The sequence below is a fragment of the Zosterops lateralis genome (genome assembly GCF_965231275.1).
Source record: "Zosterops lateralis genome assembly, chromosome: 3".
Taxonomy (NCBI): Eukaryota; Metazoa; Chordata; class Aves; order Passeriformes; family Zosteropidae; genus Zosterops; species Zosterops lateralis.
The window spans coordinates 107,654,312-107,668,880 of NC_139764.1; the positions used below are offsets into that span (position 1 = coordinate 107,654,312).

General features: G+C 41.8%; 1 protein-coding gene across 2 annotated transcripts in view; it reads left to right on the top strand.

Moving 5' to 3' along the window:
- Window positions 1-14,569, top strand: part of PTCHD4 (patched domain containing 4) — a gene marked incomplete at both ends in the record, with an annotated part of 80,766 nt that overhangs the window by 11,708 nt on the left and 54,489 nt on the right. For both annotated transcript variants that reach the window (XM_083858274.1, XM_083858275.1), the window contains one exon: window positions 13,167-13,647. In XM_083858274.1, the coding sequence (XP_083714400.1) occupies window positions 13,167-13,647 (481 nt within the window). The remainder of the gene's footprint in view (window positions 1-13,166; window positions 13,648-14,569) is intronic.

Here is a 14,569-nt window from a genome sequence, read left to right on the forward strand (position 1 = left end):
GAGCATATGCTAAATTGTCAGGGAAGCCTTGATAGAATGTTGCCTTTCTTTGTTCATTTTGTAACTTTCTAGAATGAAACAAGTCCTCTTCCGGAGTTTTGTTCTGACTATGAATTTTTGATGGTGGATTTGACTTGGATGATTTTTAAAAGTCCTTTTTTCATGTTGTGCATTGTTTGATTGTTGCCCAATGTTTCAAATTTAAAAATCCTCGTACCTCTAATGTCACAAATTGGCTCTGTTTTGTCCCTGTTGAATTTTGTCATTTCTTAATTGTATTCTGGTTGTGCCAGGGAAAACTTATGGTAGCAGAGGGTCCTAAAACTTAGTTGAAAAGGATAGTTATGACATAGTCAGCTGGATCATATCCTATTATTTCTTGTCAAACTTGAGTATGATTTCCTAGACCAATTGTCTAGGAAATGGCTGGTGGTGTTTGTGAAAACAATTGTGGAGTCAGGTCATTTCTTCTCTTTTTGTCCACAACATCAGGGCCTTTGCTGCAGTGGATGGGTCCTGGTCTTCAAGATGTGATCCCTCCAATGAGGGTCTGTGGTGGAGAAATTTCTAGGTGCTCATGCAGAGAGTCATGATAGCAGCACATCTGTTTCCTCTAATTATGAGCCCTTTTCTATTCAGCATCGATTCTAAAGTGGGCCCAATGTGCAACCAGAGGATAGAAGGGTGAATGTCCAGGAGTAATTAATTTCAGTTTTTCTGAACATCTACATTAGGACAGGAGAAACTCGCCATTCAGAGACATCATGGACCAGAGAAACAGTATTCATGTTATGCATTAACCTTTCAGATGGTTAAAATTAGGTAAGATGAATGCCATTATACTTTTATTTCAAATCACCAAAAAAAAAAAAAAAAAAAAGTTCCATGAAATTTCTGTAAGCATGAGGATATGCTAAATCTAGAGATCTTTACAGAAAAGGCTCATGTCAGGTGAAGCTTTTCCAAAAATCCTAGGGGATAATCTGTGTTTGCACTGACATGAGAAAAAAAACCTCCCAGAATAATTTTACAGGGAAAATCCAGGCTCCTTCTCAAGTCCATTGCATCTTTTTCTCACTCCAAATCTCTGACAGAGCTTTGAAAAACTCTTTTTGGAAATTATTATTAGACAGTTGCAAAAGAACTAAAACACATTAATCTGAATAAGGAATTAGCTCCCACTGAAGGAACTGGAATTAAATGCCATCCTCATCCAAAATAGATTGCCAGATATTGGCAGTTTATTGCAGCAGGGAGACAGAGATTTTGCAGAGTGCTCAGAAGACAAATGCTGAAATTCCATCATCTGGAAGTGCTTTACCATCTGATGACTCTTTGGCTTACTCTATCAGAATTTTTCCCTAAATATTTGCTTGATATCCAAAGGTGGCTAGATACCACAAGGTCCCACCATCTGCAACATTTTTGTTTTAGAATTAAAAGTCCAATCCTTCCTGTTCTGTCAGAACCAAAACCTTTCCAAATAAACTACACTAATATAAAATTGAAAACTCATTTTGCACAGCAGGTGATTTTGAAAAACCCTTTATGTTTTTTAACAGCTATTGCATTACAGTAATTGTAAAATATATATTTGGGGAGAAAAGCTTTGATGTATTGCAAGGAAACATCCGAAATAAGTTGAAAAGATGGCTTTTATTACTGTTATTATTTACAGAGAATTTCTGCATTTCTACAGAAGTGCTTATACACAGTAATTAAATATTTATCCTACTTTGTATCTTGAGCTCATTCTTAACAGCAGCACTACATTAACATATACACATTGTATCTTGGAACACATATAACCTAACTTTAAGCATTTTATGAAGGTACATAAACTAGGCTTTAGGGTATTGTAGGCTTTAGGAGGACTAAAATCCCTAAGAATGAGATTCAGTCTATTTAAGATAAAAATTGTCCTCCAGAGGTGCCCTGTTTTCCTCTTTTTCTGTAGCAGGCAGTGAAGTAGTCCTGGCATTTTCACAGTAGTCCTGACATTTCTAACCTGACCCCTTGGTTAGGCAGCCTGACTCAGGACCTGAGAGCTTCAATTGTGTCTTCTCATGTTTTGAGCTTTGTTCTGGCTGAAGAGGCACATCCAAACCAGAAACTCTCCTTGAAGATAATGGGGATTGTGTACCCAGAGTAGGGACAAATATTCAGCTGTGAAATACAGCCACCTTTAGGATGGGGCTGTTCAGATGTGGTCCAGCTGACATCACCACCAGACTGGGGGTCTGAGCAGAGAAAATTAAAGAAATGTTCTGCCAGATGGCAGCAAGGAGGGGATTAAATCTTTGGTTTTCCTTTTTTTTTTTTTTTTTAAATATATATTTTTAAATTTTTTTTTATTTTCTCCCCTCTGCTCAGTTTGCATAAACCTGGATTATTTTTCCAATCCATTTCATCACACACCACAGGAGCAGCTGCTGCCCAGCTTGGCAGGGAGGAGATGCAAGTTTAGGACAGAGACGAAAAGGATCTCTCCTTTGGCAGTATCACCAGTTCACACTGAGAAATACAGTGACTAAAGAAAGTCCAGCAGCAGAATGGGAAGATTTGTGGAGCATGGGCAGCTTCTCCAGCTAGGTGTTTGCACAGCACCTTGCACAGCAGGGTCCTGGGCCCTGCCAGAACCTCACTGGTGACCAGTGATTATGGTCTGAACCGAGACCTCAGCATCTGCTGGACTTTTTTGTGTCTGGCCAGTCCTCCACAGCACAGAGGCTGCACTGAGATAATTTTCCAGGCGTGCAGACCTTGTTCAGTGGCAGCCCCTACAATCTCTAGGTGAAGGGTTTGGCATGCAAAATTTCCTGGTTGTCTCACTCTGTTGTGTTAACACTTGTTTATCACTGCAATGTGCCCTGTGCTGAGACAGTGCAAGACACCCTCTCCCACAGAGTAAGAGTGAGAAAATACAGAAATCCAACCCTGGCAGTGTCGGTAAACATCCAGTGTAAGAGCTCTGCAGTGATGAGAGGCAATGGGAAGCCCAAAGTGGAGAATGATAGAACCAGTCTGGTTGGAAGGAACATCAAGTCCAACAATTAAGTCAACAGTGCCAAGTCCACCGCTAAACCACGTCCCCAGACACCTCACCTGATGCTGTGGGCTTTACTTTTTAAACTGGGATATGAATTAAAGAAGACTGGTTAGAGAACCTCACATGACAACACCTTCATCTCTCTGGGCTACTAAGAGCACAAGGTTTTACTATGAAGGGAACACATTACAAGGTGACCTCAAGACAGAATTTACAAATATAAAAGCTACCTGCTGATGTTCAAATGTGGGCATCAAAAATCTCTATGAATGTACTGAACTCAAAGGTACCCTGGGTGGGAGCCAGCAGAACCCCAGCTTTAGTTAGATTTTAATCCATAAACACAGGCCTACTTAAATGCCTCATTCCCACTTCCCCTTCCCAGATCCTCGTCCAGCAGCATTAAAAAAAAAAAAAAAAAAAAAAAAAAAAAAAAAAAAAAAAGGAAAACATCTGAAACTAGACATTTTTTTGGCTCTCTCCAGCTAACAAATGGCCAAACTCATTAAAAAACCAGTGTGTGCTGGAGAGAAGGGAGGGATGCTTCACGGTAGAGAAATTGCTTCACAATGCCAAATTTGAGAATAATAAAAAAGAGGGAAAACTGATTAATTATCTCTTAGAAAAAGAGGAATTTTCAACTACGAGTATTAAGTGTCCTCAACTGTATCTGCTTTGCGCAGTGCCTTGTTATATCTTACTGAGCATTGTGAGAGTAGAGGTCCCTGCTAGGACTTGGATAAGAGCACAGCAGCATCTTGTATTCAAAGGCTGGGCTTAGCTAATCCAGTTACCTGTAAATCAACCTCAAAACCATTCTAGCCTCAAAATCTTGCCACATCACATTTGGTTCTGTCTGATTCTCAGTTACTTCTTTTCTTCCTGCCTTTGATAGAACATTTTTGCAGTGTTTCAGTACTTTGGCTACCGGTCCCAGGAGAAAACTGGATGAGCAGAGACAGATAAAATTAAAGAGATATTTGCCAACATAAAACATAATTTAAAAAGAAAAGAGCACCCTTTTCTGTATCATTATTGAAACTTCAGATTGTAGGAGCTTAAATGATTCCTGTGGATTGGCTTTGCTGCTCACTTTTTATTCTCTGCTGTTTGTTTTTTAACATTTCCTTTAAATAAAGTAATAAAACCAGGCAAATCCAATCCCTTTCACTTTCTGGCAGTTTTCCTTCCTATTTCTTCTGTGTATTGGACTTCAAGTGGTGTAGGGAAAGCAATTAGAATAGGCACACAGTGGGATGCTCACAAATCAAGAGGGTCCACAAATATTCCAGTGAAAACCTGTGTCTTCCCTTTAGAATCTCCTGTTAGGGACAGTCACTGGATCCCGCTCTCATTCACACAAATCTCTTTAGGTTGGGCTCATGGAGTGTGGGATGAAGTTTTTCAAGCAGTTTTATGTCTCTTGCTTTTGCTGATATGGAAAGAAGACAAGAAAGAAGGTTTTCTATATTTTTGGTGTATTCTGCTGTCTTTTTAAATTTAGTAATAAAGATTTTATTTAACCTATATCTCCATGGGCCTCAAGAAATCTTAAGATTAAATATTCTCAAGAAATAGAAGGAATTTTGGTTGAACATTGTCCTGTTTATTCCTTTTGGAGAAATCCATGACCCTCTTGAGATAAGAAAACCGTTGAATTTCACTGGGGTACAAATTAGCTTTAATTCATTAATTCACTTACTTTTTGTTGCTAATATAATTCAAATAACTGCATTTAGGAGAAGGATTTATTTATTCAAAAAACTGAACAGTTCCATTCTTCCTCCTCCTTTCAAGCAGCTAATTTAATTTTTTTTTTTTTTTGTTGAAGAGCTGGAAAATCAACTTATACTCTGAGACTCCCAAAGGCATCTTCCATCTGCATTGTAGAAGATGCTGTTTTGTTGCATCATAGTTTAGAAATGGACAGAGACTGAAAATTGGGCTGGATGGACCACTGGTTGCACTGAAAAAACACTTATTTTTTTAAACACTCATTGCCATTTTCTCCCTTTCGTTTGAACATTTTTAATATTGTGCTTAAGCTGTGGGGGAAATCAGAATTAATACAGAGCATTCATTGATTAAAAGTACTCATGATATAGATTCACAGAGACTGCCAAACATGAGAGATGGTAATTGCATTCTTCAAACACATTCCTGCATATGTCAGTGAGAGTGTTTAACTGTATCTATCCAAATATTGGTGTTTTATGCAATTCCCTCGAGGCATTGCTGTCAGTGATTCATTACTGTGTTTCTCCTTGGCACAAACAAAATCCTTTGGGATGAAGAGTAGCTGTGGGCAAGACCACAGAGACCAAAACTTTTTTCTTTTTTTAATTGTACCTAGGCAGTTTTCATGACTTAGCAACTGGCAGAGGCTTAAATGTTTTCCCAGTTTGCATAGGTGGAGAGTCACAGTTCTACCATGCAATGCAGGAGCTTGAATTTCCCCCCACTTACATCTCCTTGCAAAAGTTCTGATCTGCACTGGCTGCTTTTACCATCATCCTTCATCCTGGAGGATTTAGGGGCCAGATGCAGCCGTACCTTTTCCTCTGTGATTCCTCAGCTGGCAGGGACAAGCTGTGAAAAGCAGAGGCTGGTCCCAAGGTGCTGCCTCGAGGGTTTGGGATCCTGGGCAGGGCAGAGCACAAACTCTGAGGACAATGTATGGTGGGGAGGGAGCAGGGGCTCTGTGCCTGCTGAAAACAAGAGGACAGTCATGTTTTAATACCTGTCCTGGTAGATTTACACACCCAGGTAACCTATGACTTCAGAGATCCTGCTGACACGGATCTCCTCTGGAAGGTGAACTTGTATCTCCTACAATAAGCTGTGCTGAGCCACCCACTTTCCTCCTGAGTGAGCCATCCCAGCATCCACAGGCTGCTGGGCATCCAAAAACAGCTGTGCCCTTCACCCCTGCACCCATCTCGTGGGGCTGGGGTGCAGACACCAGCTCACCTGCCTGAACAGTCTGTACCAAAGCTGTTTCACTGCTGTGCCTGTGTCCCGCTCTCAGTGGAGGGCAGAGAAGAAAAAGGTAGAGAGACCATCTGTATCCCAAAATTATCTCCCAGTGCTTGCAGTTCTCTTTGTGCTGTCTGTGACCCCCATATCTTCCAGCACCCTTCCCACCTGGGAGATGAGTGATCACAGCCCACGTGAGTATTGCTCATCAGCTTCAAGGACACCACCGTGTCCTTGGGTGCACAGGTGCTGTTCAGGACAGCTGGGGACAAAGCTCTGCAGTTAATCTATTCCTCCTTTCCAAAAGGAACTGGGATGGGATCTGAGATGAACTGAATGGGTATCTGACCTTGTGAGTGAAGGGAATGGTTGAGCAATGAGGAGCTTGAAGATAGGACAAAGAATGAAAGAAGGTTGCAAAGGATGTAGAGCTGAAATACAGTCTAGGAGAGAAGCAAAGCTGGTATAGGAGGGAGAGGGTTTCTCTTGTATTTGCTTCCAGCGGGATGTGCAAGGGAAGAAGAAGATGAAGTCAGAACTTTTTCTCCTTTCCTTCTGTCCTTCCCTTGCCTTGACAGAGGTGCCCATTGAAGGTGGTGGGACACAGAGACAGCTTGTCCAAAGAGATGGTGGATGCCATGCCCCTGGAAACATTCATGTCCAGGTTGGACGTGGCTGAGCAACCTGATCTGAAAATGTTCCTGTTCATTGGAGGGAGTTGGACTAGCTGACCTTCAAAGGTCCCTTCCAACCCTGACCACACTATGATTCTCAGAAAACCTGGCAGGGTGGCACTGAAGGAACAAAGTGAGGAGCAGCACTCAGAAACAGCCTGTACACTGCCAGAAGCTCCTCCAAAGAGAAGAGCTCTCTAACAGCAGTCACACTTTGCTATTGCACCCGTGTGAATTCTTCCATAATTTGATTTACTTCTAGGGATATTTCTCTTATTCTCTGCTATTAATACTACAATATATAAGTCTCTTGAAACGCTTTTCATCTGTTCTTGTTTCTTTCATCAAAATCTAGAAACCCAGACCTGTTAAGGGTAGGGGCACAGGCCCAGAGTCATCAGAAAGATGGTTCTGATTCCCTTTTGGGTGCTCTGTGTATTTCTCTCTTTCACTTAAAAATCACCCTAGAAGTCCATGACATCCCTGGGAAGGGGCTGAAGGGCTGTGGGTTTGTTACCCAGCAGGATGTGTCTGTGAAGATGTTGGTGTGAGCCAGGAATGACAAAGCAGGTCAGGCAGTTTTTAGCATGATAAAATTTGGGGTCAAGTCTTAAGTAATATCATGCCTCTGCTTTAAGTGGAGAGAGACAGACAACTGCAGAGAGCAAATCTGCTTTTGACCTGTACCTCAGGATGGAGCAGAGCATCCTTTGGATGTGTCTGACTCTTCACAGGGACTATGAACTAAATTTTCTCGGCCAGCTGGTGATATGAGTCTCATCATTGCTGGGTAGCTGGAAATAACTGAATTCTTCTTTATTGCAGCAGAGAGACAATTATTTCCCGGATAATTTCTCATGGCCACTTTCATACAATTCATTTTTGCTGTGTGAATGGACACCTTGGCCATCACTCTGTCCCTGTTCCCAGCCAGCCAAGGTGCAGCTCTACCTCAAATGTGCTGCCCTCAGTGTTCACCTGCTCTGGATGCTCCCTCCATCCTTCATCCATACAGAACAGCTGCACAGCAAACAGTGCAGGAGCACCTACACAGCTGCAAGGGCAGGAAAACTGCTACATAAAAATGTTTGGGAAAATGCTGACATGAATCAGCATTACGTGCTTTGCTCTGGAAAGGAATGCTGCAAGAATTTTTGGTAATGGGTGGCTGTGTAATAGGGATCAACTGGTACAAGGTCTCCATGCATAACTGTACTGGAGACAGGGACAGAAAAATCAGTTTGATTGAGGAGAAAAAACCTTCCTCCAAAGTTTTACAGTGAGGCTGAAGGGGAACATGAGCAGCCCAATATGTTAAACCTTAAATGAAAGGGGATTTAAATTTTTAATTTTTTTTTTTTTATTTTAGCTTGAAAACTGACAGCTGGCTGAAAAGCAACTTGCTTCATCCTAACTTCTGTGGTTTTTAGCATAATACTTTCTGTGACCTACAGTAGAGTAAGAATGTCCTTATCAGAGAGAGAAACAACTGCATTGATTTCATTAGGATGTTTATCACACAATGTATTTCAGCAGACATTCCTGGTTGCCCTCTGTTGAACAGTTTAAGCTTTTAAGATAAACTAACATGCAAGCAGGGTGGCATGCTTTATCCTAATGCTTCTATAATGTAGCTTGATAATGATCTATCACTCCAGCTGATGAGAGGTAGAAGTTAAAGAAAAATAAAAATAGAAATAAATTTGTTGGCTAAGGTCCTGTAGGTGTACTTGAATGAGAGTGATCAAGCAATAGGGAACAAGGGGTCCTTTCCTCAACAAGGGATCTGAAAAGAGTTTTTAAACCCTTGCCAGCCAGAACTCTGCTGAGCCGGGTGCTAAGAATGCAGGAGCCATGCCCTCTCAAAAATACCTCAAATCCTCCCTTTTTCCTCTGAGAGGAAAGCCAGTGGAGCCTGATGCCATTCAGAGCAGAGACAGATGATAGAATAACTTATGTTGGAAAAGACCTTTAAAATCACTGAGTCCAACCATTGACTTACCACTGCCAGGCTGACCACTAAATCTTGTCTATCACTAATGGCCCAATCCCCACTTCCAGCCCTCCCTACCATTTGCTGCACTGATTACAGTCCTACTTTCTTTATAACTTAATGTAATATGAAAGAAAGAAAATATCCCAGCAGATGGTAAGGCCCTGCTGAGGGCTGCAGTGACCACACAGAACCCCCATGGGAAAATATTAAGGAAAAACAAACAAACAAACAAAAAAAAAGGCCACAGATAATTTTAGTGGTGAGGGAGTATTTCTAGTGTCCCTCTGGGCTGCATGCTGAGAGGATCTGTGCCTACTGCTATTATCACCAGCAAAAGATATTTAGCTCAGTAGGAGCAGCTGGTTTCATTTAACCTAAGAGACCCACAGCTCTGGAGCAAGTCAAACTTCCCATGCCACTTACATATCTTCTTAGGAAACTGAGGCTCCAGCCATCCTTTACAGACAAGTTGCCAGCCTGAAACGTGGTAGAGGTTTATCCTGTACCCATCAATTCACAATTAGTGAATCTTACTGCTGAACAAACAACGAGTCTGGATTTTAAACCACAAGGAAGGTCAGGTCTGCACAGACAGAGGTAGCAAAGTCCATCAGGCTGGGGGAAAAGGAAGGTGAAGCTGTTCATGCCTGTCCTTTTAGTTCTCATTCTCCTCCCTTTCAGAGTCTAAATATATCAAATGGGGCAACTAGAAAAAGAAAAAGAAAAGGGAGAACACAAAAAACAATTTAATAATGTCCATTGAAGCAAAGAATTTTGCTTGCCCCCTGTTTTAGATGAAATATCACATGTCCCAGCAGGTGATCTATATTTCATTGCATCTTTAAAGATGCTCAGATCTGGAGAGAGTTATCTGCCATCAGAATCTGGAAGAACAGACACTGTTAAGATTTCATCAGACATTTAAAAAAAAGTTGGAAAAGAAAAGAGAAAGACACATAGACACAGCCTGGGAATCCGAGACAAGATTCCAACCATGCGAGTGACCTTGCTAAAGTTAATTAGCATCTTCTGTTGTAGACCCTCTGAGATACATGGGTATAAAATCATGTACAACCAATAACTACTACTGTTACTTATTTTTAATAGTATATATTAGTAATATATAGTATTCTGATATAGTATCAGAAAGTAGCAGCAGATGTAGGCAAAAAGTGTAAGGGGTCTGTAGCCTGAAACATCAAACTATGTTATGAAATTAAAAATAGCAATGTATAGGCATATACCAGGAAGGACATGGTAATCATGATCAGAAAGCAGCTTTTTCATTAAGAATTATGTGGAATCTTGTTGAAAACCTGCCTGGCTCTTCAGGGGTTACTTACACAAGTCATTGTGGACAAAATTTGTTTCCCAGACCTTAGGCTTTGTTCAGGAGTTTAGCCCTTCAAGCCTTGCTCTTTCACTAAGTTGGTCCTGGAGGGCAACAGAGAACTTGGGGCAGTGATGAAGTCCCCTAAAGCTCCCATAAGACTCCAAGAATAGGTAGGTCCCTGTCTTGGACTGTAGGAGGTGCTGAAAGTTGTGTTGGCAGCATGGGGTCTCCTTTTTGCTACACATCAGTTGTCACCCATAAAATGGGATGAATGAAAGACTCTTTTTTCCCCATATTTCTTCTGTTTTCCTTGCTAAGATTGTAACCACTGCAGAAAAGCTATGGCTGCCCCACCCCGGACATGTTCAAGACCAAGCTGGACAGGTCTGTACCAATCTAGACTAATGGAAGGTGTCCTTTCCCATGGCAGGGGCTTGGAACGAGATGATCTTTTAAGGTCCTTTCCAATCCAAGCTGTTCTATGATTCTATTATTCTCCAAGAGCCTTATCAGAGAAAAGCCCAATTTTCCCAAGTGCTGTAGTGCCACGTTCATGTTTGCACATTGTAACTGCAGCAAAGACAAAACCTTTGCTTAGACAGGGAACAGTTTGCCCCCAGAAAGAAGGGAACAGACAAAATATCCTCACAGCAATCCAGTGTCTGTGATTTCCTCGATTCCATCTGAAAGCTTACTCTCTATTTTGCTGACATATGAGCTGGGTGCCCTGTTGTACATCAGTGTAAAAAAATAGCTGTTATCTGCTGTTTCATGGGAGATACAGCAGAACATGATTTATTCCTGCCTGCTCTGCTGCCTCCTTTGAAATGTTGCCGTCGCTCGCTGCACCCTTCGCAGGGGAAGGCAGATGGTCATCACAAAGTTTCCCATAACCTTGCCGTGCCTGCTGCACAGTGAATCAATGAAACCTGAATTACAGTGCTCTGCCTGGGCTGGGAAGCTGCGCTGCTACAGAATCCTGCAGCCTCTGAATGTCAGCACTGCCCAGACACTGAGGAAATGTGAAATTTCTCTCCAAAATTCCGAAGCGGTGCCAAGTGGGGATTTTTAGCTGCAAAGTTGCATACAATGTGAGCCAGGACTGCATTGCTCAAACCTCTAATTACCAGCTTGGAAATGCACTTTTTGTGAGTGTTAGAGTGTTAGGTGTGACCTCTCCTTAGAAAGAGTAGTAATAAAAAATCCAAATAGGATTCAAGCATGAAAATCTAAGGACAAGGATTTTTTGGAGTCTGAACTGCAGCAGCTGCCCCTCTGTGATAGCTGTCTCTGCTTATGTGACATTTGCAATGAAGCTCCAGGTGATTTGGGAAGCTGGCACTAGACTGCAGTTCACCTTTTGTGTCAGCTCGTGCCAGGATACCCTTGCCAGAAGCCGCTATTTTGGTGGGAAATAACAGCTGGGAATAGGGGAAAAAATTAACTTCTGAAAAGCACTTTGTCACGTTCCCTGGGCTGTGGCAGGCAAATGCTGGGAACAGTGTGAGTTCCTGCCATAAAAGTAGGCATAGAAATTTCTCAGTGGGAGGATTACCTCTTTTACATACCTGATTGAAGGCAAGGTGAGTACATAAAATATTTTCAACACTGTCTCCCAATTTCTGACATTTATTTGCTCTATGAGTCAACATGCTGGAAGACATCTATGTTTTATAAAGCCTCATTTCACTGATTTTTCCTTAGGATGGGAATCATTGCTAGGAGCAGGTCTGGCAATTTCAGATAATGACCTGCATGCAGCAGAGGTGCTTCTAGAAATGGGTAATGCTGGATGCAATACATGTTAAAGTGTCTCCCCCAAATGGTTCTGGCCTTTTCAGATGATTGTTTCCATGTGTGTGTGGAGGACAGAGCCTCTCCCAAATTCCAGTTGTAAGCTCATTCCAGCAGTGTGCCTAGGCAAAGAATGTTATCTCATATAAACTCACTGCTGCAAGGTACTTTAGACATCAACTGCCTTGAAAATTTTATAGAGGAGGATAATTTTAAAAGGAATAAATCTGAAAATTTATAATCCAATTTATGTTGGGGAGAAAGCAAAATATTATTTGGTGTTCAAAAGACAATCCCTGGATTTAGACTTTTTTGATCAAAGAGATTACTTGTGCTGGGACAATTTTACCACTGAGTTTTATTCCTCAGTTTGTAACTGTATTTGATCTTCTAAATCCACACAGACTTCCTCTCTCTCGGAAGGGGCACATACAATTATCCTGCAATCAGTGACTGAAGAGCGAGGACCTTTCCTACAGGACCTTTCTTGTTAAAGCCTGCTAACAATAAAAGAAAAAAAAAAAATCCACCTAAACAAATATTTAAATGGGGCCAGATAACTTTACAGAAAAAAACCACCTGGTCTTGTTAACAGACAGAGAGGCTGAGTGGACTTGATGTGTCCTTTACTGATTGTCATAAAGTTTGATGTGTCCCAGCATTTACTGCAATAAGTGAGACTAGAGTAAGGTTTATATTCCTGAAATGTATGGAAAAACGAATTCTGGTTAAATTTAGGTGTAAGGTAGGTTTTTTTCTCTGTAATGCTGATATAAATCCATGAAATCTCAAATTGACAATTCAAAATGTCTGATTTTAATTATATTTTTCTGGAGACAGAGTAGCTATTAAACTTTGTGGATCTGTCTGTATCCTGAGGAATCAGGCTTCATTTTCCGTACATTTCCAGCTTCTAAAAATCATTTCCAAAATGTCAAGATTTCACAAATCTTCCAGAAATTAATCTTCATCTCAAACTTTTTTGTAGTAATTGGAGATTTATCATCGTCCATCAGTTAAATGTGGAGGGCCATCCTCTCCCATGGGGTTAGGTGCTTGCATTCAGCAGTTTGGTCCTGGATATCTGGGAATCCCAGAGACTGCAATGAGTATCTGAGCAGCTCCTGAACTGCAGCACAGAAATGCAAATGAGCCTATAATGAGTAAGGCAGAGTCGTGGCAGGGAGCAGGGACAGAGCCCAAAGCCCAGTGAGGTGAAGGCAAAGCTCCTGTTGAGTGCAGTGGTGTCTGACAGAGCTTTTGGCATGTCTGTGAGAGGAGACAGAGTCTATCATGTCATAAGCACAATAACCACACACTCATCTTTTCTGCTTTCTCTCCCAGGATGGAAGGAGCAGTTTCATTGGCCACCAGCTCGGAGGGGTCATGGAAGTGCCCAACAGCAAGGACCAGAGAGTCAAATCAGCCAGAGCCATCCAAATCACTTACTACCTCCAAACGTATGGCTCTGTCACCCAGGACCTCATTGGGGAGAAGTGGGAGAGCGAATTCTGTAAACTGATGCACAAGATGCAGCTGGATCACCAGGATCTGCAGCTCTACTCACTGGCATCCTTTAGCCTCTGGAAGGACTTCCACCAGACCAGTCTCTTGGCCAGGGGCAAGATTTTGGTGAGCCTGATGCTGATTCTCCTGACTGCTACCCTCTCCAGCTCCATGAAGGACTGCCTGCGTAGCAAACCTTTCCTGGGACTCCTGGGAGTGCTCACTATCTGTATTTCCAGTGTCACTGCGGCAGGGATATTTTTCATTACTGATGGAAAATATAATTCTACTCTGTTGGGAATCCCTTTCTTCGCTATGGGTAATTATTTATCTTCATAATAATAGGATTAACAGAGTTTAATGACAGAATTGTAAATTGCATCCTGGGTTATAAAGTGCAGATTTTACTTTGAGTGAAAGTCTAAGTAATTTTCATCTTTCTAAATTGATCCGTGCCTTGCCAAAAAAAAAGAGAAAATAAGAGAAAGAAATGAAAAAAAAAATGGAAACAAAACAAAGCAGTAGCAACAATAAAAAGCAAATGACATTCCTGGAATCTCAGCCAACATGAGAGAGGGGCAGTTTTATTGATCTCTGTTACAGAATGAAGGAGAAATTGTTATTGAAAACTAGTCAGCTCAGCAGACAAAATGGATATATGTTGACCCAACTTTGATGGGAGGCTAGCCAAAAGAGTAAGTTAAACAGGAGGGTACCAAGGAAGGGCAGATTTTAACATCCTTCCCAAGAAGGGCTTTTCTTCGAGCTCTGCCTGAAGGGCAGAGTGGGACAGGTTGGTGTAAGAATAAGATTGATGGACTTTATCTCAGAGAGGAGATTACAGTTGTGGTGTTTGCCAGGCTGTGAGCACAGGGGCCTGTCAGGATCTGTGGCACATAATCCCTTGGTGTGTGAAATCCCAGATCAGCTGCACAGATTTCCTTTGTGTTGCACCCAGACAGGAGAAGGTGTGGAAGAACAAATGTAAAACCCAGCTCTTTAGGCAGAAGGATTGCTTTCAGTCCTTCTGTTATTGTTTGGTTCCAAGCACTTCCAGTCCATCCATGTGGTTGATGAGTTTGCTGGGAAGTTGTATTGGAAAGGCAGAGGGAAAGGTGGCCAGCTCAGTTATGGAGGCAATGTTGTTTGGTGCCCTCACACTCAAATTTGTCAGAGTTTTGCCATACTATGGGTCTGAATGACTCTGTGCAAAATCTTGGTGGTGGCAGCCCAGAACTAAA